The following is a 24,701-nucleotide window of genomic DNA, read 5'->3' as shown; positions in this document are numbered from 1 at the left end:
TTATTATTTAGTCGACGTCGTCCGTAAGGCGCGTACGGGCCTAACGGGCAACGACGGACTTAGTTTCGACGCTCGTTAGGCCCGTACGCGCCTTACGGACGACGTCGACTAAATAATATTTTTTTTATTATTTAGTCGACGTCGTCCGTAAGGCGCGTACGGGCCTAACGATTGTATCTGGAATACAACAAGTTCTGTGTGAATTTAAAGTTCAGAAGGCTTTATACGCTGCGTATTGGTCAATACGCAGCGTATAGAAAACTGATGCACATTTGGGGTCATTTTGGTAGGTTTGAAGTGTCAAATTTTTGCCAGGTTTCTATACGCTGCGTATTGACCAATACGAAGCGTATATAAACTTGGTAAAATTTGACACTTTGTGTCAATTTCAGAAACATAAGGGACCATTATTGTAAATCCTGGAATCATCAGGGACCATTTATCTAAATTATCAAACAACAGGGACCATTTTTGTATATTCATGAAACTTCAGGGACCATTTTTATAAAAAATGAAACACCAGGGACCAAAATGTAAATATATATAAAATCAGTATAAAAGGGGGTCTTCTTTAAAGAACCGGCCCTTATCATGAATCGAACTCGTGACCTATCATTTAGAACCGTAAAGCCTTAACCAGTTTATCCTCCGTTCCGGAGCTGTTAGAACATAGAACTTAATTCATATATGCAGTAACTATTAATAGGCTGCGTATTGGCCTATACGCAGCGTATATTGACACCTTGTATACGCTGCGTATTGGTCAATACGAGGCGTATAAAGCCTTCTGAACTTTAAATTCACACAGAACCTGTTGTATTCCAGATACAATCGTTAGGCCCGTACGCGCCTTACGGACGACGTCGACTAAATAATAAAAAAAATATTATTTAGTCGACGTCGTCCGTAAGGCGCGTACGGGCCTAACGAGCGTCGAAACTAAGTCCGTCGTTGCCCGTAAGGCCCGACGTCGTTAAAAAAAAAACAATTTAAGTTTATGTTTAAAAAAATGGTCCCTGAGGTTTGATGTGTTTACAAAATTGGTCCCTGAGGTTTGATGAATTTACAAAAATGGTCCCTGGTGTTTCCAGGATTTACAAAAATGGTCCCTTGTGTTTCAGAAATTGACCAGGGACCATTTTTGTAAATCCTGGAAACACCAGGGACCATTTTTGTAAAGTCATCAAATCTCAGGGACTGATTTTGTAAACACATCAAACCTCAGGGACCATTTTTGTAAATTTATCAGCCGTAAGGCGCGTACGGGCCTAACGGGCAACGACGGACTTAGTTTCGACGCTCGTTAGGCCCGTACGCGCCTTACGGACGACGTCGACTAAATAATATTTTTTTTATTATTTAGTCGACGTCGTCCGTAAGGCGCGTACGGGCCTAACGAGCGTCGAAACTAAGTCCGTCGTTGCCCGTTAGGCCCGTACGCGCCTTACGGATGATAAATTTACAAAAATGGTCCCTGAGGTTTGATGTGTTTACAAAAGTGGTCCCTGGTGTTTCCAGGATTTAATAAAATGGTCCCTTGTGTTTCAGAAATTGACCAGGGACCATTTTTGTAAATCCTGGAAACACCAGGGACCATTTTTGTAAATTCATCAAACCTCAGGGACCGATTTTGTAAACACATCAAACCTCAGGGACCATTTTTGTAAATTTATCATCCGTAAGGCGCGTACGGGCCTAACGGGCAACGACGGACTTAGTTTCGACGCTCGTTAGGCCCGTACGCGCCTTACGGACGACGTCGACTAAATAATATTTTTTTTATTATTTAGTCGACGTCGTCCGTAAGGCGCGTACGGGCCTAACGAGCGTCGAAACTAAGCCCGTCGTTAAAATTTTAACGACGGGTTTAGTTTCGACGCTCGTTAGGCCCGTACGCGCCTTACGGACGACGTCGACTAAATAATATTTTTTTTATTATTTAGTCGACGTCCTCCGTAAGGCGCGTACGGGCCTAACGGGCAACGACGGACTTAGTTTCGACGCTCGTTAGGCCCGTACGCGCCTTACGGACGACGTCGACTAAATAATATTTTTTTTATTATTTAGTCGACGTCCTCCGTAAGGCGCGTACGGGCCTAACGGGCAACGACGGACTTAGTTTCGACGCTCGTTAGGCCCGTACGCGCCTTACGGACGACGTCGACTAAATAATATTTTTTTATTATTTAGTCGACGTCGTCCGTAAGGCGCGTACGGGCCTAACGAGCGTCGAAACTAAGCCCGTCGTTAAAATTTTAACGACGGGCTTAGTTTCGACGCTCGTTAGGCCCGTACGCGCCTTACGGACGACGTCGACTAAATAATATTTTTTTTATTATTTAGTCGACGTCCTCCGTAAGGCGCGTACGGGCCTAACGGGCAACGACGGACTTAGTTTCGACGCTCGTTAGGCCCGTACGCGCCTTACGGACGACGTCGACTAAATAATATTTTTTTTATTATTTAGTCGACGTCGTCCGTAAGGCGCGTACGGGCCTAACGAGCGTCGAAACTAAGTTTGTAACGACAAAACACTTTAAATAACCTGCCAGAATTTTTTATAACCTGCCTGAATTTCAAAACATAACATTTCAAAATATGTGAAACTGTTTACACCGAAGTTTGATACATACATTACAAAATACATTACAAAGTTTGTACATACATAACAAAATGATAAAATACTACTGCTGCTGTTCCTGATGCTGCTGCTGCTGCTCCTGCTCCTGATGCTGCTGCTGCTGCTGATGCTGCTGCTGCCGCTGATGCTGATCCCAGTCCGCATCCGCAATGAAGGGTAGTGGAGGTAACCCGTCATGCTGTCGCTGCTGCTGCAGCGCCGCAGCCACCCACTCTAACAAATAATTGTTTCTCTCCACGTTTCGAAGCAGCCGCTCATGTGACGGGTCAGGACCGGGCATAACATGGCGTGGGAACTGGGGCGCCCCGGGTGGTCCACGCGGCTGTGGTGGCTGCGGAAAAACGGCGACCGGCTGATGCGGCTCTGGCGGCTCCGGATCCCGCGGGGGATAAATCAGAGGGAAGTCTTCTGGCAGGTCCTTAAGCTCGTATTGCGTGCCGTCCAGATTCTTTAACCGCTTCCCGCATGGAAAGTCTTTGGTAATATGCATCCCGTTTATTGTGTTCATCCCCATCCGCTTTGGCTGTGCCGCCGGGCCTACACGGCCGCGGTCATTCTCCGGATGATAGCCCAACGAATGGGCTATCTTGGTCACGTAAGCGCCGCCGAATAGTATTCCGCGCTCCTGTCGATGATGCGCGGAGGCGAAATACTGCGCCAACCCGTAGGCGAGAGCGCACGGCCTCTTGTATAAGAGGCAATACAAAAAGAATAAGTCACCACTCGTACACCACTCCCGGCTTTTGTTTCGAGCAGTGATCGAAGTGGAAATCATCTTGTGCAAATACCTGCATAAATGGAAACCAGTCAGTAAATAATAATCAGTCAACATCGATTAAATGGAAACCGTAAGTCGCGTAGGTCCCTAACGGGCAACGACGGACTTAGTTTCGACGCTCGTTAGGCCCGTACGCGCCTTACGGACGACGTCGACTAAATAATATTTTTTTTATTATTTAGTCGACGTCATCCGTAAGGCGCGTACGGGCCTAACGAGCGTCGAAACTAAGCCCGTCGTTAAAATTTTAACGACGGGCTTAGTTTCGACGCCCGTTAGGCCCGTACGCGCCTTACGGACGACGTCGACTAAAATTTATATTTTCTGTTTAAAAATATATATTTTTCTGTATTTAAAAAAAAACAATTTAAGTTTATGTTTAAAAAAATGGTCCCTGAGGTTTGATGTGTTTACAAAATTGGTCCCTGAGGTTTGATGAATTTACAAAAATGGTCCCTGGTGTTTCCAGGATTTACAAAAATGGTCCCTGGTCAATTTCTGAAACACAAGGGACCATTTTATTAAATCCTGGAAACACCAGGGACCATTTTTGTAAATTCATCAAACCTCAGGGACCAATTTTGTAAACACATCAAACCTCAGGGACCATTTTTGTAAATTTATCATCCGTAAGGCGCGTACGGGCCTAACGGGCAACGACGGACTTAGTTTCGACGCTCGTTAGGCCCGTACGCGCCTTACGGACGACGTCGACTAAATAATATTTTTTTTATTATTTAGTCGACGTCGTCCGTAAGGCGCGTACGGGCCTAACGAGCGTCGAAACTAAGCCCGTCGTTAAAATTTTAACGACGGGCTTAGTTTCGACGCTCGTTAGGCCGTACGCGCCTTACGGACGACGTCGACTAAATAATATTTTTTTTATTATTTAGTCGACGTCATCCGTAAGGCGCGTACATTATTTAGTCGACGTCGTCCGTAAGGGCTGTACGGGCCTAACGAGCGTCGAAACTAAGCCCGTCGTTAAAATTTTAATCGACGAACTTAGTTTCGACGTTCGCTAGGGACCTACGCGCCTGACGGTTCGACTTCGACTAAATAATAAAAAAATATATATATTTTAACGACGAACTTAGTTTCGACGCTCGTTAGGACCGTACGAGCGTCAAAACTATGATCGTCGTCGTTAAATTATATTTAGTCGAAGTCGAACCGTAAGTCGCGTAGGTCCCTAACGGGCGTTTAAACGGCTGCAAACGCAGCCGCAAACGGCAGATATTTCGCTTGCGCCAGAATACATCTATCTCGTCGAGTTGTATTATACGCCCTGCACAGTTAAGTTAATACGGTGTGAGAAACAGCTAAATCGTACAAAATAACAAAAGGTTTGTTGTTTTAATATTTTTTACCTGTACGGTTGTAGTTTTCCAGTCTACAAGCACACGGCAATCCTTTGCTAAGCCACATATGGCAACCACATGATGCGTTAAGTTTCCGCAACACATCCATCTTCCTCAGTAGCTCTTTTTCCAGCAAATCAAGTGCTTCATGGGAAACCTTTCCACGTAGGTTGTCCAACATTCGGTGTCTATGGTGGTTCATCGTTTTTTCGATGCTCTCAGTGAAACTTTTTTGTATTTCATCATACTGAGTTTCAACTATATCAATGATGCATCTTGCTATTCGCTCCAATGAACTCCCGCGCGTAATGTATCTTTTTAAATTTGCGTGCTGGCTCTCAACTCTGTTGGTGGTGCGCTGACCAAAGTTGCGACACTTATCGGTCCACGCATAAACGAACATTTCTTTATAGTCTTTGAGCCAGTTTTCGTAGACGTAATCATAGACACCTGTAAAAATAAAATAATGAAATGTAAAAGCGTGTGTGAAATATAATAGATTGGGTGAGTCGTTTGTTGAAGGAACACTTACTTTCTCGGTTGGCAACCACGAGTCGGTTATACATTTTCTCCAAGTTGTACTTGTACATGGGCTCTGATGAAGATTCGCACAATGTCCGCCAGTACGACATAAATTTCCCCCAATCTTCTTTATCGAACCCTTCCTTGCACTTTCTAGCTATATTTTGTTGGATGTGAAAGTGGCATAGAAGCCTTTTTGCGTTCGGGAATACTTTAGAACACGCGTTTATCAGGGCAAGCTCCCTATCCGTGACTATCACACGCGGCATCATACATTCATGCAATATTGACTTGATCCGCTCAAGCACCCACACGTAGTTACCCCTTCGTTCCTTACAAATAACGGCATGTGCGATACAAAAAGACTTCCCAGTCGACGTCATACCCACAACCTGGACAAATGGCATGTTGTAGAGGTTTGTTTTGTAGGTCGCGTCGATCAACATCACGTGCGGGAATGCACGCCACATAGTGATTGAATAAGGATGAACAAAGAAAATCTCTGTTACGACATCTGTTTTGGGATCTTGTCGGGTGTCGTAAATGAATCGGCGGTCATGCAGCAGGCTTTCCAGTGCCTGAATAGGATTCTTTCCGTCCATTATTGTCGCTCTAATTTTTTGTACCGCATTTTGCACGTCTTTCTGAACGTGCAGGCTGTCGGGGAACTGCTTTCTTAGGGTTTGAAATATGATACGTGGCTCCATGTTTTGAGCAGTTAGCTGCTCCACTAGCTTGTATTCGGCTTTAGTGAATCTTCGCACAAAAGCGTGGCCCAACAGACTCGTCGTAGGTTCGTGGTTATGGTTCGCACAGTCCACTTTTAACTCCCACGTGTCGTTCGTCACGTCCCGGATGGCGAGTAATGAAAACGGGCAGCCGATTTTTTTGCTACCAGCTTTCCTAACTGTTGCTTTACTACGGTGTTCACCACTACGGTCGCACACAAGCCATACCATCCCAGTAGTACCGCCAATATTTTTTGATCGGCGGGTAACAATTACGTAACCATTATCCTTTCCCGTTTCTTGTACCCAATTCTTCAAATCAGTTAGAGACATGAAACGCTAAAAAAGGTTACGTTAATAATAATAATAATAATAATAATAATAATAATAATATTACGTAACCATTATCCTTTCCCGTTTCTTGTACCCATTTTTTTCAATTTTAGAAACTTTAGGGACCATTTTTTCAATTTTAGAAACTTTAGGGACCATTTTTTTCAATTTTAGAAACTTTAGGGACCATTTTTTCAATTTTAGAAACTTTAGGGACCATTTTTTTCAATTTTAGAAACTTTAGGGACCATTTTTGTCAATTTCAGAAACTTTAGGGACCATTTTTTTCAATTTTAGAAACTTCAGGGACCATTTTTGTCAATTTTCGAAAGTTCAGGGACCATTTTTGCAATTTTCGAAAGTTCAGGGACCATTTTTGCCAATTTTTGAAAGTTTAGGGACCATTTTTGTCCATTTTCGAAAGTTCAGGGACCATTTTTGTCAATTTTCGAAAGTTCAGGGACTGTTTTGTCAATTTTTGGAAACTTCAGGGACTATTTTCGTAAAATTTGAAACTTCAGGGACTTTTTTTTGTTTTTGGCACTTAACTGGACTAACTGAGTTCTCTAACTCAGTTAGTGGTCCCTTGTATTAAATGCTAACCTAGTTAGGATATAACTATGATTTAACTAACTAAGTTAGGTTTAAACTAACCATTTTAACTATGATTTAACTAACTAAGTTAGGTTTAAACTAACCATTTTAACTAAAAATCAATTTCATGATTCTTTTATTTATTTACAATACTAATTTATTTAAAATATTTTTTATTAATTTATTTATTTAGAGAAGAAAAATAAATTGTTTATTAACTTAACTTTCTTAACTTGTTTATTTACTAAATCTTATAATTATTTTGTTAATTAATTATAATATTTTTAACAACAACAACAACAACAACAATAATAATAATAATAATAATAATAATAATAATAATAATATTTATAATTATATTTATAATTAAAGTATTTTAACAATAATAATAATTATTATAATTATATCATTTTTAACTATAATAATAATGATACCTCATTTACTTGAAATGGATTGCTCGGGGTAGATGGTTCATAAAGTGATGTGTTACGGGACTCATAACCATATCCAACTTCATCCCTATATCTATCATATACACTGTCGTATACACTGTAGCCCCCATATCCACTGTAACCACCTTCACCCCCGTATCCACCATCACCACCGTATCCACTGTAACTTCCGTATCCACCTTCGTCCCCGTATACCCCATAACCCGGATACGATGGCTGCGACGGGTAATATGGTTCATCAACAGGTGCATTCTCAGCACCGTATCCACTTTGTTGCACGTACGGAGATTCATACCCGTATCCGTAATCTGGACACACTTGATGCACCGGATAATTTGGTTCATCAACAGGTGCATTCTCAGCACCGTATCCACTTTGTTGCACGTACGGAGATTCATACCCGTATCCGTAATCTGGACACACTTGATGCACCGGGTAATTTGGTTCATCAACAGGTGGAGTGGGAGTCTTGTTCAAGTCTGGCAACTGTGTTTCTTGATCAACAGGGACTCCAGACACAACCTCCTCCTCCTCATTGGCAGCATTTGATCCCCATGTGTCGTTAGAATAGCGATTACCGAAATAATTATCCTTCCAAAATGATGACATTTTAACAAGGTTGAACAAAAAACAAACAATTTACTTAAGAAGAAGATGAAGGAAAGCAAAGTATATGAAAAGGAAAGCAAAGTATATGTCGGATGATGGGTAACAGACATGAATGGAGGGATAAATAGACTTTCATCTGGCATGTCAATACGCAGCGTATTGATCCCTACTCACCGTATTACTTTATTCACGTGCGCTGGACAACATCGTATCAGGTCAAATCAGTCTGGCAATACGCTGCGTATTGATCAATACGCACCCTATTTAAGACTGATTTGACATGGTACTAGGTTTGACTGTCTGGTCGTGTACCTACCACTTATATACGCTGCGTATTGACCAATACGCAGCGTATTCAGGTAACCCTATACGCTGCGTATTGACCAATACGCAGCGTATCTAAACCCTAAATGTGCAGATAGCCTGGCTTGGTGTGCAGATAGTGAGAGCCTTATTTGTTATGATTTATCAAAAGAGGATTTTAAAGAAATTCCCTTACTACCTGATGATGCTAGATATGAAAGTTCTTCTCATAGCTACCTGGGAGTTATGGAAGAATGTCTGTGCATATTTTGGCGGCCTTTGTCTTCTTGTGTTGTTGTACGGCCGATGAAAAAGTATAGTGTAAAACAGTCATGGGAACTGCTACAATGGAATCCTATCTTCAAATTTGATATTACACACTACTTGAGAAGTCATAAGAATCATATGTTGAATGAGAGTTTCTAATCACGGTTTTGTAGGACGTTGGGAGACATTGACGCCCATGTATTTGTGCAAAGCCTTGTGTCTCCCCATGTTAATGCGAGGTACTGATACATATTATGTGGACCCGACTCAGTTAGGTTCGGCTCAAGCCCGATGTCACGACATTCCTCCGTCGTGCGCCCCAGAGTTCGACACGTGAAGCATGAAGAGCCGTGAGCGTTTCCCGCTGACACATCATCATGACATCATCATGACATCACCATGATGATGTCATGTGAAGACATTTCATGTGAAGATTGCATTTAAACAACGTGAATTCAGAAATCTATTCTCTGTTTGTCTTGTTCATGACGAAATAGCTGATATCAACATGACAAAGAACATCTCCTGCATGTGAACATGACGAAACTCTCCTTACCTGCTGTTCGACGAAACTCCTTGAAGACCCATGGCGAAACTCCTGACCAATTTGTTGTTGATGAAACTCCTAAAGTTTCGTCACATTGAAGTTTCGCCGAGAAGTTTCGTCGGGTCCATGAACTTACGTCGAGTTCCAGCCTGTTTCGTCGTCATGTCCCTTATATAAGCAGCAGTGGACAGAAGACAGAGACCACGAAGAAACACAAGAAAGAACACAGTGAGACACGAGAGAACCAGAGAGAGTTTTGTAACATCCCGAAAATGGGTTTGGTAATCAAACCTCGTTAATAGTAAAAACGGGTAAAATACCGTTAGTGGTAAAATTAACCCGGTGAATATTAGGATTTAAATAAATAAGTCTTATATTTATTAAAAGGAGGGGGAATACTTTGTGAAAGCGAAGTATAATAAAAAGGCCCGAGATTTAACGGGACTTAAAATAAAGCGGGTTTTTGAACAAAATGAATAACTAGGAGAATTATAACCTAGTTAACTACAAGTCTAGATATAACTTGAGATAAGGTTAGAATAACCAAAACTAAATGTTAAACAAAAGAGGAGGGACCAATGTTGTTAAAAATGAAACTTAATTTGATAAAACAAATAAAAAAAAAACAAAACAAACCAAACACCCCATTTGGGGATGTCTGGTCGTACAAGCACAAGCAGGGGGCGATCCCCACTCTCCAAAACCCTAAAGCATCTACAAAACAACCAAACTGAAGGTCCAAATCTGATCAAAAACAAAAATCGAGCATAGATTACTGATCCTCATCACAAGAGGATTACAAGGTATGTAAAATTTGATGAAAATTCTCAACTCGAAATTCTCATGAAATTGGGAAAAATCTGATTTTTATGGTTGCATGTCTGTTTTATGATGGATTAAGAACAATATCGTGTCTAGGGACAAACCCTAGACGATTATGAGTTTAAATCATGTGTAATTTAGCAAAATCCATGAACACCCTTATAGGTGATTAGTGGCTTATGTAGAAATTGATAAACACTAGGAAATTGGGTATTGTTCTAGTGTAATTTGACAATTATGAAGTGATTTCAGAATTGTAAAAGCTAACAATTATGTAAAATGGTTGATTGATGTGAAATTAGGGCTAAGTGATGAACTAGAGACTTGATGTTTAATCATGTAAAAATCTGCCCATAAGGTGTTTGTGAAAACGCCTCAAAGAAGGCTTAAAAACCGAAATTGAAGTTTAAACGCATAATTATGATGTTTCGGTGTATCATGCGACAAATGGTTTAAAAAGGAGTTCTAAACATGTTTATGACTGAACTCTTTAGGCAAAGAATCCGGAACGTCAAACGGACAAGCCGGAGGTGATACACGCTTGGAAGGTGTGCTTTAAAGGTACGTAACTACGGTTCCGTTACATTATGCTTAAATTCGTATTTTCGTTATTAGGCTTCAAATTAGCATAATATATGAAATTGACATTTAATGGAAGTGACGAAGATCACTAGGTAAATAAACGGGTCAAAAGGTGAAATTATCACCCTTTGACAATATCGACTAATGGTTTGTCGAGTTACTTGTTTATAGGAATAAATATCAAACGGATACGCACATCGCTATTGCTTAGCGGCTACTAAGTCAAGGTATTGAAACGGGTCAATATATTGATCCGAGCCAGGTATGTTTAATAACACAACTCATCATGTAGAGTTTGGAGTTCTATAAGAGTTAGACAATGTTAAAGTGTAGATATTCGGCTATCTTTAAGGTAAACCGAATAAATTTAATTATGCTCATGGTGTTTTAGAAGCACATGGGTTTATAAATAAGATTATAGTTAGAAGGGTCGGATTTTGGGTCAATCAAGTATTTAAAGGACCCTGTAGTTAAAGAAGGATGAAAATTGACCAAATTGCCCTTGTAAGCTAATTCAGACGAACGACCCTTAAAGGTGGTTCGGAAATAAGTTTTATGATTATATAAATGCTTAGGATAAGTTAGATAGTGAAAAACATAAATTCTTTGGTCGAAGGGCTTTATATGAGTCTTTGCCGTAAAAGGGTAATCCGAGGGGTAATAACTCGGAACACATAGAAGTCCACATTAAACTCAAAACATATATAGTTGTAGTGGGAGATTACTTGTTGAGAAATGTAGTAATAACATGCTAGAAATGAATGAAAGCGATTTTAAGCTTTAAAGTGCTTAAATATCCTTAACGGGTCAAAATAAGCATACGAGCGAAAACGGGTTTAAATTGTCTAATAAACCTATGAATAGAACCTAATATAGTAGGTAACATTAATTAGAAGAAGTATATGAGATATAGGAATCAAATAAATAGGTTTGTTTGATAAAATGCATAAACGGGTTAAAAGTCGGTATAAAGGGTAATAAGCCGAGGATTAAAAGTCTGAAATTTTATTAAGTTGGATGTTGGGTTTTAACTCCATAAGATGGAGGATTTAATTATGGACGCGTAGGAAAAAGAATCGCGTAAAACGGATCAATAACGAAGAAGTTATGGCCGTTTCCGTGAAATCGAGTTCAGCAACAGCTGAAGAAACCTGCTGTGAAAAAGGGGGGCTCGCGTGACACCTAGGCCCTAGGCGTCACGCGACGCCCCTAACTCCGAAAATTTTTAATTTTTTGTCATTTTTAACCCCTGTACTTGTATGAACTAAATATTTGACTATCAAAACTAACTTTTAAGTTGGTTTTGATCATAGGTGAACGTCAAGGGTGCACGGATGAAGATCAAGCGTCGAGCAAGAACCCAACACGATTACGAAATAAGCTTCCGCACTATGTATTGTTATTATGTTAAACGACGAATGTACACATGATATGTTATAGACTTTTTAAATCTTAAAAAGTTTTAATAAACCCGGAATTTTCAATGCATATGTAATCTTAATTACATGACTGTTTTTCGTAAATGAGACGTTAAACCTTAGTTTATATGAACGGGTGTTACAAGTTGGTATCAGAGCCTTGGTTTAAGAGATTCAAGTATGGCGGGAAAGCTATGCTTGGACTTAGACCTGACGCTCTTGATAAAGATTGGTGTTCGGTTCGAGGCTTGATCGCAAATCCAGTAAGTACATGTATACCAATGGTTTAATATGATTAAAGTGTTGAGAACAACACATATAGTTATCGTGTAAATACACGTTACACCAATAAAGTCGATATAGAATAGATATAGTCAATGAAATTACACGCGTTGATGCGTATAGTAGAAAAGCCTTGTATTATAATACAGGCATCTTTTAATGATTTAAACTATTAACATTGTATGTGCTTTAGTTGAAGGACATTCGCATATGAGGATAACGAGAGCTTAACAAATTACGGATGTGATAGAAGAACGGTCCGAAGTATGACAAGAGAAGCATGCTCACCAAGGACTAAATCGCGTAACGACCGTGAACAAAGTTAAAGGCAAGAAACGCCCATCGGGGCAAGCATTACCAGGTGCACACTTTTAGACTTAATTGCACAAGTAGTAATATGCAACAAACACGTAAGTAATGACGGTTGCATACTCATATGACAGAACTTAGAAAACCTGATTTCCAAGAGAAATTTAATAGAAAATGTGTTATTCATGATGATGAATAACAAATGAGTAACAAGATTGGTTCATATGGAAACTTGGATTAGGGTAATTATCCAAGTGGAAAACTCTCAATTTAATCCTATTAAGAAAAGTAGCAATCACATTAACAAATGTGATTATAGATTAGTTTGATAAAAAGGAAAAACATTGTATATGTTCATGAATGAAACATGTAAATCAAATAACTGTTAAATGGTAACTAAATAAACGGTTGCCAATGAAAGTCAAGAATATAGAAAGATTAGAGGCGTCACTTACATGGGGTGTAGTTCGGAAATCATGAAAAGGTCATGTGTGTCGTGTGTTGATCGCTTACTCTGGCCAAGTAAGTAGTGAACACATGATGTCATGAACTTTTTATGATAGCCATACTTACATTTGATGTTGTAGGGACGGGGTGAATGGGACGAATTAAAAAGGTACCCAAATGGATCAAACAAGTAAGATGTTTGATAGTAAACGTAAACGCAAGTCGGATGACGGGAGCGTATTACGTTAGAATAACGAGCCCGAGAGAAGGGACAAAGATTAAAGTAAATGGAAATACAGACTGACTAATAGGAATGCTAACGTATAAAGATGGAAGTTTGACTGTCACAAGTGATGAAATTCACATGGACAAGTCAAACGAATTGAATAAAAAAAAAATAAAAGACTTGATCGAATAAAAGCGATGGATCTCGCTAAGACGACCAAATAAATTAAAATAATGTTTAAAACCATATAGAAATGGTTACTTGAGAATGATTATGGTAAAGATACCCGATGAATTGGTAGGATTTGGAAAGAATGCGTAAACCAAGAGACGGGAACGCGAAATAGAAAGTCAAAAGACTCGGAATATGAGTCATGACTAAAAGACAATGAGAAATTGCAAACAGAAATGTTAATAACTACGCTCAACTATTTTTAAGTTGAACGGGTCGAATAAAGAACATAGTTTGATGTTCATAAGTGATGAAATTTCACACGAACAAGTCAAACGAGATAAAGTATAAAAACTTGGTAGTGCAAGTAAGCGCAAACCGAATAATGGAAGCGCGAAACATTAATGAACCTACGTGATGACTCATAAAGGAATATATATAGGAAAAACGCAAACTAGCGAAAAAAAATGTTAAAAACATTAAAATAAAAGAACCCGGGTAATGGGTTGTAAAGGAGTATAAGTATAAACCGGGTAACGGTAAGCGTAAGACAAACCGACGTGTAAATGACGTCAGAAGTCGTAAAGTCGGAAAGATAGCCCGAAAGTAAACAAATGGAACCTTAGACTACGGTCAAGGTCAACCAAGTTCAAAAGCAAAATTGAATGATTCCAAACATAACAAAGGATGCTTTAAAGTTATATATATATAAATAGACATATGAATGTAGACGTGAATAAAAGACGATCTATGGGATCATCGTAACCTACGGGGTAAAATGTAGTGATAAGGTCTACGAGACCAAGGAGACCGTTGGGTCATAAATAGGAAGAGATGAACTGTTGGGTCTCACCTTAAAAGGGGTAAAACATATAAAGAAATAACCCATGAGGCTAAGTGAAGAAACCTACGGGTCAATATTGTAAAGCAAGGGAAATTGGTTACAATTCTCCGTGTAAAATAATAACTGTCAGGAATAAAACTTGAAACGGAAATTCCTAGACATGAGAAAAAGATATAAGACAAGGAGAAAATGTAAACTAAAAATTTAGTTTTTGGCCAAAATCAATGTTTTAACAAACATAAGTAGTATGAGATGGTTTAGAAAATCTTAGACACACGTAAGGCCGGAGATGGCAAATTAGTATACCCGTGTGACGGGGTATGAAGTGACGGTGGCAAATTAGGCTAGCCGCCAAAACTATTCAAAGTTAAGAAAAATGTCATGACGAATACAAAACGCTTGTTAATATAAGACAAGCGCGTGATAAACCTGTTAAAAGACTAACGAGACTGAGTGGTCAAGTTACAACTCAGTCAATAAAGATTAAGAGTTATAAGCAGTAAGTAACGGCCCGCGAGGCCTTACACATGAATGTCGTACGCGTCAGTATACATGAAAATTTTTAACTAAAAGATAACGAGTTTTTAAATGGTTACCTTATAAGGCAAACCATAGCAAATAATAAGGGAAGAAAGTAACTGGACCAATAAGTCTAGTTGGTGAGACCGGTTAAGGTCATTTAAATAAATTTGGTTTGCTTGTAAGCAGTGGATTCGGTATAAATGAACCGAATAACTAAATTTGAAAATAAAAGGATTTGTTGCTAAAAGTGAAAGATTTCACCAAAGATCTTTAAACGGGTCAAGGTAATGGATTCACAAAGGGTTCGGTAATATGGATATCGCTAAGTTAATTGAACTAGTAGAAATAACGAAATTACATTATTTCAAGTTGCTTTATGTCGAATGAGGCCCGTAGATGTTTTGTAACTAAAAAGGTATTACCATAATTTTTATGGTAATATTAGTAATCGAATAAAATATGAGCAATGCTCAATTGATTATCGAGAGCATATGCATGGAGTTAAACTCGATAAATTACGAAAGAAAAGGTTTCGAGGACGAAACCTCTTTAAGGGGGGTAGACTTGTAACATCCCGAAAATGGGTTTGGTAATCAAACCTCGTTAATAGTAAAAACGGGTAAAATACCGTTAGTGGTAAAATTAACCCGGTGAATATTAGGATTTAAATAAATAAGTCTTATATTTATTAAAAGGAGGGGGAATACTTTGTGAAAGCGAAGTATAATAAAAAGGCTCGAGATTTAACGGGACTTAAAATAAAGCGGGTTTTTGAACAAAATGAATAACTAGGAGAATTATAACCTAGTTAACTACAAGTCTAGATATAACTTGAGATAAGGTTAGAATAACCAAAACTAAATGTTAAACAAAAGAGGAGGGACCAATGTTGTTAAAAATGAAACTTAATTTGATAAAACAAATAAAAAAAAAACAAAACAAACCAAACACCCCATTTGGGGATGTCTGGTCGTACAAGCACAAGCAGGGGGCGATCCCCACTCTCCAAAACCCTAAAGCATCTACAAAACAACCAAACTGAAGGTCCAAATCTGATCAAAAACAAAAATCGAGCATAGATTACTGATCCTCATCACAAGAGGATTACAAGGTATGTAAAATTTGATGAAAATTCTCAACTCGAAATTCTCATGAAATTGGGAAAAATCTGATTTTTATGGTTGCATGTCTGTTTTATGATGGATTAAGAACAATATCGTGTGTAGGGACAAACCCTAGACGATTATGAGTTTAAATCATGTGTAATTTAGCAAAATCCATGAACACCCTTATAGGTGATTAGTGGCTTATGTAGAAATTGATAAACACTAGGAAATTGGGTATTGTTCTAGTGTAATTTGACAATTATGAAGTGATTTCAGAATTGTAAAAGCTAACAATTATGTAAAATGGTTGATTGATGTGAAATTAGGGCTAAGTGATGAACTAGAGACTTGATGTTTAATCATGTAAAAATCTGCCCATAAGGTGTTTGTGAAAACGCCTCAAAGAAGGCTTAAAAACCGAAATTGAAGTTTAAACGCATAATTATGATGTTTCGGTGTATCATGCGACAAATGGTTTAAAAAGGAGTTCTAAACATGTTTATGACTGAACTCTTTAGGCAAAGAATCCGGAACGTCAAACGGACAAGCCGGAGGTGATACACGCTTGGAAGGTGTGCTTTAAAGGTACGTAACTACGGTTCCGTTACATTATGCTTAAATTCGTATTTTCGTTATTAGGCTTCAAATTAGCATAATATATGAAATTGACATTTAATGGAAGTGACGAAGATCACTAGGTAAATAAACGGGTCAAAAGGTGAAATTATCACCCTTTGACAATATCGACTAATGGTTTGTCGAGTTACTTGTTTATAGGAATAAATATCAAACGGATACGCACATCGCTATTGCTTAGCGGCTACTAAGTCAAGGTATTGAAACGGGTCAATATATTGATCCGAGCCAGGTATGTTTAATAACACAACTCATCATGTAGAGTTTGGAGTTCTATAAGAGTTAGACAATGTTAAAGTGTAGATATTCGGCTATCTTTAAGGTAAACCGAATAAATTTAATTATGCTCATGGTGTTTTAGAAGCACATGGGTTTATAAATAAGATTATAGTTAGAAGGGTCGGATTTTGGGTCAATCAAGTATTTAAAGGACCCTGTAGTTAAAGAAGGATGAAAATTGACCAAATTGCCCTTGTAAGCTAATTCAGACGAACGACCCTTAAAGGTGGTTCGGAAATAAGTTTTATGATTATATAAATGCTTAGGATACGTTAGATAGTGAAAAACATAAATTCTTTGGTCGAAGGGCTTTATATGAGTCTTTGCCGTAAAAGGGTAATCCGAGGGGTAATAACTCGGAACACATAGAAGTCCACATTAAACTCAAAACATATATAGTTGTAGTGGGAGATTACTTGTTGAGAAATGTAGGAATAACATGCTAGAAATGAATGAAAGCGATTTTAAGCTTTAAAGTGCTTAAATATCCTTAACGGGTCAAAATAAGCATACGAGCGAAAACGGGTTTAAATTGTCTAATAAACCTATGAATAGAACCTAATATAGTAGGTAACATTAATTAGAAAAAGTATATGAGATATAGGAATCAAATAAATAGGTTTGTTTGATAAAATGCATAAACGGGTTAAAAGTCGGTATAAAGGGTAATAAGCCGAGGATTAAAAGTCTGAAATTTTATTAAGTTGGATGTTGGGTTTTAACTCCATAAGATGGAGGATTTAATTATGGATGCGTAGGAAAAAGAATCGCGTAAAACGGATCAATAACGAAGAAGTTATGGCCGTTTCCGTGAAATCGAGTTGAGCTGGGAATGTACAGCAACAGCTGAAGAAACCTGCTGTGAAAAAGGGGGGCTCGCGTGACACCTAGGCCCTAGGCGTCACGCGACGCCCCTAACTCCGAAAATTTTTAATTTTTTGTCATTTTTAACCCCTGTACTTGTATGAACTAAATATTTGACTATCAAAACTAACTTTTAAGTTGGTTTTGATCATAGGTGAACGTCAAGGGTGCACGGATGAAGATCAAGCGTCGAGCAAGAACCCAACACGATTACGAAATAAGCTTCCGCACTATGTATTGTTATTATGTTAAACGACGAATGTACACATGATATGTTATAGACTTTTTAAATCTTAAAAAGTTTTAATAAACCCGGAATTTTCAATGCATATGTAATCTTAATTACATGACTGTTTTTCGTAAATGAGACGTTAAACCTTAGTTTATATGAACGGGTGTTACAAGTTTACAGAGATTATTTGTAAACATTGTACTCTAACCGTTTCAAGTATTAATACATTGAGTGTTAATTGTTGAGTCTCGTGTTTGTCGCTTACGTGTTCGAACTTGGTTTAACTTACCCGTTTGGATTCCGCACTCTCGGGTTCGTCGGAAAACAGGGAATAGAGGTTTAACTCGATCCTCTGGGTGGACCTACAATTGGTATCAGAGCATTGGCTCGATTCCTTGTTAAAACCAAGTTGTTTTTCTTGATTTTTCAAAGATTTTCAGATTTGTTTCTTAAAAGTTAAAGTTCGAAAATCTTGTTTTCTGGAAAAACAGGTCTTTAATCCGTGAAAATCTTGTTATTTTCTTGTTAGTTCATACAAAACCTTGTTTAAAACTCATACATATATGTTAGGACTAGGTTAGAACCCCGTGTATTACACGGGTTGAATAAATGTAATTTTATATAATAAATAATAAAATGTTATATTTTTATGAAACTCGTATTTTTTACGCGTTAAATAATTGTAATTTTATATATCAAATAATAAAAAAAGTTATATCTTTAAAAACCATGTGTATTACACAGATTAAATAAATGTAATTTTGTATACTAAATACTAAAAACGTCGTATCGTTAAAAAACCCGTGTATAATTGGGTTGAATAAATCTACCAAATGATAAAAAAAATTACATCCTTAAAAACCCCGTATATTACACGTGTTGAATAAATCTAAAAAAGAGTTATATCTTTAAAAACCATGTGTATTATACAGATTAAATAAATGTAAGTTTTTATATTAAATACTAAAAACATCATATCTTTAAAAAACCCGTGTATAGTCGGGTTGAAAAATCTACCAAATAATAAAAGAAAATATATCCTTAAAAACTCCGTGTATTACATGTGTTGAATAAATCTAATTTTACGTAGCAAATGATAAAAAGTTATATTTTTAAAAACTTCGTGTATTACACGGGTTATATAACTGTAACTTTGTATAGTAAATAAACCAACTGGGGTAGCCCAGTTGGCCACCGACACCCACCTCTTCCCAGAGGTACCGGGTTCGAGTCTTGGGAGTGGCATATGTCGCCCAGGGTAAGAACTCGGCATGGGGAAGTCACCGCGGAGCTAGCTTGGTCGGGTAGCGGCTCCCGGAGTGAGATCACTCCTGCGGTTGGGAGGACCGTGCACTACCCCCCCCCCCAAACTTTGTATAGTAAACAATAAAAAAAAGTTAAATTTTAAAAACCCCGCGTTTTACACGAGTTGAATAAATATAATTTTGTATACCAAATAATAAAAAAAGTTATATTTTTAATAAATTAGGATAACATTTAATATTAATTTATTATTTATATATTTAATATAAGATAAGTAGGAAAGAGAGGTATTTGTTTTAAAAATATATTAAATTAACAATTTAGATTTGAGGATAATATTTTTATTAAAGTATGATAAGATTTAATATTAATTTATTATTTATTTATTTAGTTAATATATGATAAGTATATATTTGAGGATGCCTTCAATGAATGACACGTGTCCAAAAGTTGGTTTCTTTTATTATAGAAGATAGATTGGGTTTTCATTGAACTTTATTGCAAAATTTGTGTTCGGAAAATTTATCGGTCAACGGTAAACTCATAAACTCATCTGAGTTCATAAGTTGTTCTTCATTGTTCTTCATATAATCTGGGTTTTGAGTTATAGTCTGCTTTGTTGATTTAGTTGAATTATTGAAGTTGATTGTAATATTAATTGTTTGAAAAGCTTGTCCTTTGAAATGATGAAAGTTGAAAAAGGAGTTCCAAAGTAAGGTGGGTTTGACAATAGAAGGTTTGTGTTAGGATAAGGTTTTAAAGTATAAAATATTTTACAACTTGGTGAAAATATCTTACAAGTTGGTGAACATATTTTATCAACTAGCTTTCATCTTTCGTCACATCTTGTCTTTGACGAAACTTACAACTTTCGTCACACACCTATTGTTGACAAAACTTCCATTTTTCATCACACTCTACCTTGTTTCGTCAAGACCCATTGTTTCATCAAGACCCCTTGTTTCGTCAACATCACTTGTCAATTTTTAACAGAAGCATTAAAAATCAATCTTAACTGTTTGTTTTGAGATTTTTAAGCAGGTTTTCATTTTTATTCATCTAAAATGAGTTCGGATTGGTGGGGTATTCCGTCTAATATGGAGAGTAAGTATAGAAGCACGTGTTTATCGCCATCATGGGCCGAATCTCCCGCAACATCATCTTCGTCTATTCCATCGCAAGCGAATCAAATTTCGTCAAGTCAATGGTCGTTCGTTTCAAATCAAAATCAAAGTATTCAAAGTATACTTTTAAGCGAAAACGAGACCGGAAGCCTTAATCGCCCACCGAAACTGATGCACATAAATGAATATCCTGGATGGGTAGGCAGATTCCATACGTATATCCTTGGGCAAAACACGGAATTATGGTTATGTTTTACTACAGATTTCGATCAAGCTCTTGAGGTTGCCGCTTCAACTACCGCGGCATTTGCAGATCTTACGGCAGACGAGAAAAAGGCATATGATTTAGAAAAGAAAGCATATTCTCTTCTAACTCAAGCGTTGAGCAAGGATATATATCATCAGTTTGTCAGCTTCAAGACGACTAAGCGGTTGTGGGATGCGTTAAAGACGAGGGGTATAGGAAATGAAGCGTCACGCAAATTGCGACATGATCTACTCAAGAAGGAGTTTGATGGCTTCACGTGTATGGAAAGGGAATCTTTGGGAGACCTGACAAGTCGATATTATCACTTATTGACTGAGTTAAGTAACTTTGGGGTAGTAGTGACTCCAGAAGAAGTTGTTATCAAGTTTGCCGACGCATTACCAGCTCATTGGAATGGTTTCTTGGAAATCTTGAAATACAACGGCACTTTGGCTGCGACAAACATTAATGATTTCATTCAACTCTTGGAGAACAAAGATCAAGAAGAAACCAGGAAGTCCAAAAGGATTCCAGTGCCACAGAATCCTGAAAGGTATTATGGAAACTGTGGAGGTTCTAGTACTGCTGCAAGACCCGTTCAACATGCTCCGTTACAAACGGCTTTTGTTTCAAGCACTGACTTGTATGGAAATCCAATACAACCAGTTCCTCAACTGGCAACCCAAAGTTCTCCTGTAGCAAGAGATATGTACGAAAATCCTCTACCAGTTTCACAACAAGCCTGTTATGGAAGCACCTCATCTGCTGGTCCGTCATCTAATCCAAATACAGTTCGGCTCGACACTTCAAGCTTCTCGAAAGTAAGTGTTGAAGCTAAAGAACATATGGAGCTACTGAACACTTTGGTGAGCGCGTATTGTGGGTTAGTAGAAGGTCAGATTGGAAACATCAATCTGACACAAGAAGATTATCAGCAGATTGATAAGGAGGAAATGGATTTGATGGACATCAAATGGGCTTTTGCTAGTGCTGTTAGGCGAGCTAAGGACTTCATGGAAAGGACTGGTAGAACCAGCTTGGAAAGCAAGAAAGATACCAAGTATGGGTTCGATAAACAATCAGTCAAGTGCTTTAATTGTGGTGAACGAGGTCACTTCAAGAGAGAATGTACAAAGCCAGCTCAGCATGGGAACCAGAATCCGTTCAGGAATCAAGGCAACCAGTAGAATCAGAATCAAAACAGGAATAACGAGCGCACGCTGATGCCTGTGAACAACCCAAATCAAGCAGGAGCATCAAATGCCAATCAGGCTCTTGTTGTACAAGTCGATGAAGGTTGTGACTGGTCGATTCAGTTGGGAAGTGAAGTTCAGGATGGAACAGCTTGTTTTGCTGAGGTTGTCAAGGACCTGAAACACACCAGTGGTGGAGAATCTTCCGCCAGTGGTGGTGAATCTTCTGAAGATGAAGACAGTTCTGGTTACAGTAGAAGCTCAGATGAAGAATCCTCAACTTCAGGCGATGATCATTTGGATGAAACGTCAAGTGTGTCAGTCAACGCAGATGTTGATGAATTGTTGAGAGAAGCTGTAGCAAGGAATCATAGAAGATCTATATTGGTGGATCAAGCTGGTTATTCTTCTTCTTCTCTTCATTCAGCCTTTATGGCTAATGTTGGCGGTTCATCAAGTCAGGTATGTGTCGATAAACCAATTTCTGATGAATGTGATAAATGTGTTAGTTTAGGTGATAAATTGTTGGACTTGCAAAGCAAATATGATGATTTGCAAAGCAAGTATGACGTGACATATATCCACAATCAAAAGTTGATAGTGGATCTTTCGAAATGCAAAGAGGCTAACATGTTTTATGAAAACCATGAAAAGGAGTTTAAAACGGTGATTGGAAATTTAAGAAAAGATAAAACCGAGCTAACAAAAATGGTTTCAAGAAAACAAACTGACATAAACTGTTATATCAATCGTCTCGAGATCATGCAAAAAGAGTTAGCCTGTGTAAAGTGTGAAAGTGAGGCGATCCGGCTTAACCTAGATAGTTATTCAAACTCTAGGTATGTGTTGGATCACATCATTGACATACAAAAAGAGAAAAAAGATGTCACGCGCATTGGATACAAAAAATGTCCACCGCCTGTTAGACAAAATTATGATGCAATGCCTGATGAGGAGAATAGAACTTATTTTGAGCAATCAGTTCCTTTAGACATTGAGGAATTTGCAACCGGACTCGGATACAAAACGGAAATATCATCAGATTCAGATGTGTCAGCAGATACGAAAGTATCAACTGCTGAACAAAATCAGGATCCTCCGGTCATTGTTGAGGATGCTGATTTTTCAGATGATGAATCCGATGATACTGACTCAGCACAGTCTGATGTGGTAATCAAAGAAGAGGACATACCTCTAAAAAATCATATTTTATGTGATCCTCCCGCAAAACCTGCTAAGACTGTTCAGGTCAAGTCCACATCTGCAAAAGAGTCTGAGAGTGTGAATTTGCTATACACTTTTGTTGGTGATGATAAAATCTATTCTAACATAGAATTTCCGATTAAAAATGTAAATTAATCTTTAATCAGTAAAGTTTTTGAAGATTCGACAAGTAGGTTTTTGGGAAAGTCAGCTTCATACGTTGTGGTAACACAGTGTCCTTCGATTCCAAAAGCTGAAGTTCGAAAACAATATGGAAATCAAAGATTGCCAACAGTGAAAAAGCAGCAAAATCATACCAAACCAAAAGGTAAATCAACGACTCAAGGTCGAACGGAACCGAACCAAAAGAAGAACAAAAAGGTGAACTTTGTGAAATCAAAGGGAACAGATAAATTGGAAACTTTTGCAAATAAATCTAACTTAGATCATATCAATCAAGTTAAACTTTTGAAAAGAAATGAACAAAACAGTTCAAAACCAAGTACCTCGGGATCACAAAGTTCATCAACAAGACAATCACATGTTACTTCGGGGTTTGTTGAATGAAGATCATGTTTTGAGTGTGGTGTAGGGGTGTTCAGAATTCGTTTCGAATTCGAAAAATTCGAAATTCGTTTAAATTCGATTCGATTATCAAGAATTCGTTTCGATTAAAAGAAATCGAATTCGAATTCGATTCAATTCGAGTCAAGTAAATCGAATACGAATCGAATACGAATTTATAATTTCAAATTCGATTCGATTCGAAATTCGAATAAAAATTGTACATTTTTATTTATTATTTTTATATATAATGCATATATATCTTTTATTAAGCTATACTATAAATTTTTTTCAAATATTTTTCAACGTATTAAATTACCCATTACCAAACCTGGCACCTAATTAAAACCTAAGTAACAAATCTATCAACAGATTTATAACCCTAAAAATATTAACTTGTAATTTTAGACTTATGGTACTTTATTTGGAACTTTTTAATGTGATATCGTGCTTTATGGCTACATTAAAATTTATGTTTCATTTTGATAGTTTTTTACATGTTTTTAAAGAATCTGAATTAAACTGAATTTATTCGAATTCGATTCGAATTCGAATTGTTAATCGAATACGAATCGAATACGAATTGGGTTTTTTATTCGAATACGAATTCGAATCGAATTCGGTAAGTTTTAATCGAATACGAATCGAATACGAATTCAAGGGAAAATAAAAATTATTCGAATAATTCGATTCGAATAATTCGAAAATTCGATATTCGATTCGATGAACACCCCTAGTGTGGTGAAATTGGACATATCATTCGAAACTGTCCGTATCTTCATAAATTAAAGGCTAAAGTTGATGATACCCGTGAACAAAATTACCGAAAGCGATCTGTTTTTTCAAAACAAGATCCCCGTCTTGTAAAAGAAAGGGAAAAGAAACAGAAACGCCAACAAGTCAAGGTAATTGGGAAAGCACTTAAAACCGATGTGTTCAAAAACAATCTATTTCGGTTAAACCAGAAACTTCAATAATTTCAAAAATTTCAAACAATCACGAAGTTAAAGTTTCAAACAATCAAACTGGTAAAACTCAACAGACATAGAAACCTAAAATGACCACAACTTCAGGGGGAGCATCACAATTTCCTAACCATCGAGAAGTTGAAATAACTTTTGTTGATGAAAGTGGAAGACCCAAGACTACAAAGGCTTGGGTCCCCATCTCCAACTAATCATGTGAGTTCATGTGCAGGGTGTTCCAGGAGGAACTTTCAGCAGTCATTGGAT

At 37.7% G+C, this 24,701-nt stretch overlaps 1 protein-coding gene across 1 annotated transcript; it reads right to left on the bottom strand.

The window, feature by feature from the left end:
- Positions 1-616: 616 nt before the first annotated feature.
- On the bottom strand, positions 617-8,199 carry LOC110876584 (PKS-NRPS hybrid synthetase CHGG_01239-like). Its single transcript, XM_035977088.1, has 6 exons — positions 7,392-8,199; positions 5,313-6,369; positions 4,790-5,230; positions 4,629-4,707; positions 2,761-3,429; positions 617-659 (listed from the first exon to the last, which is right to left on the bottom strand). Exons 1-6 carry the CDS (start codon positions 8,016-8,018, stop codon positions 617-619), a joined length of 2,916 nt encoding a protein of 971 aa, XP_035832981.1. The 5' UTR covers positions 8,019-8,199.
- Between the last annotated feature and the right edge of the window lie 16,502 nt (positions 8,200-24,701).

This window comes from Helianthus annuus, chromosome 9, assembly GCF_002127325.2.
Source record: "Helianthus annuus cultivar XRQ/B chromosome 9, HanXRQr2.0-SUNRISE, whole genome shotgun sequence".
NCBI lineage: Eukaryota > Viridiplantae > Streptophyta > Magnoliopsida > Asterales > Asteraceae > Helianthus > Helianthus annuus.
This window is presented reverse-complemented; position numbering and strand designations above follow the sequence as displayed.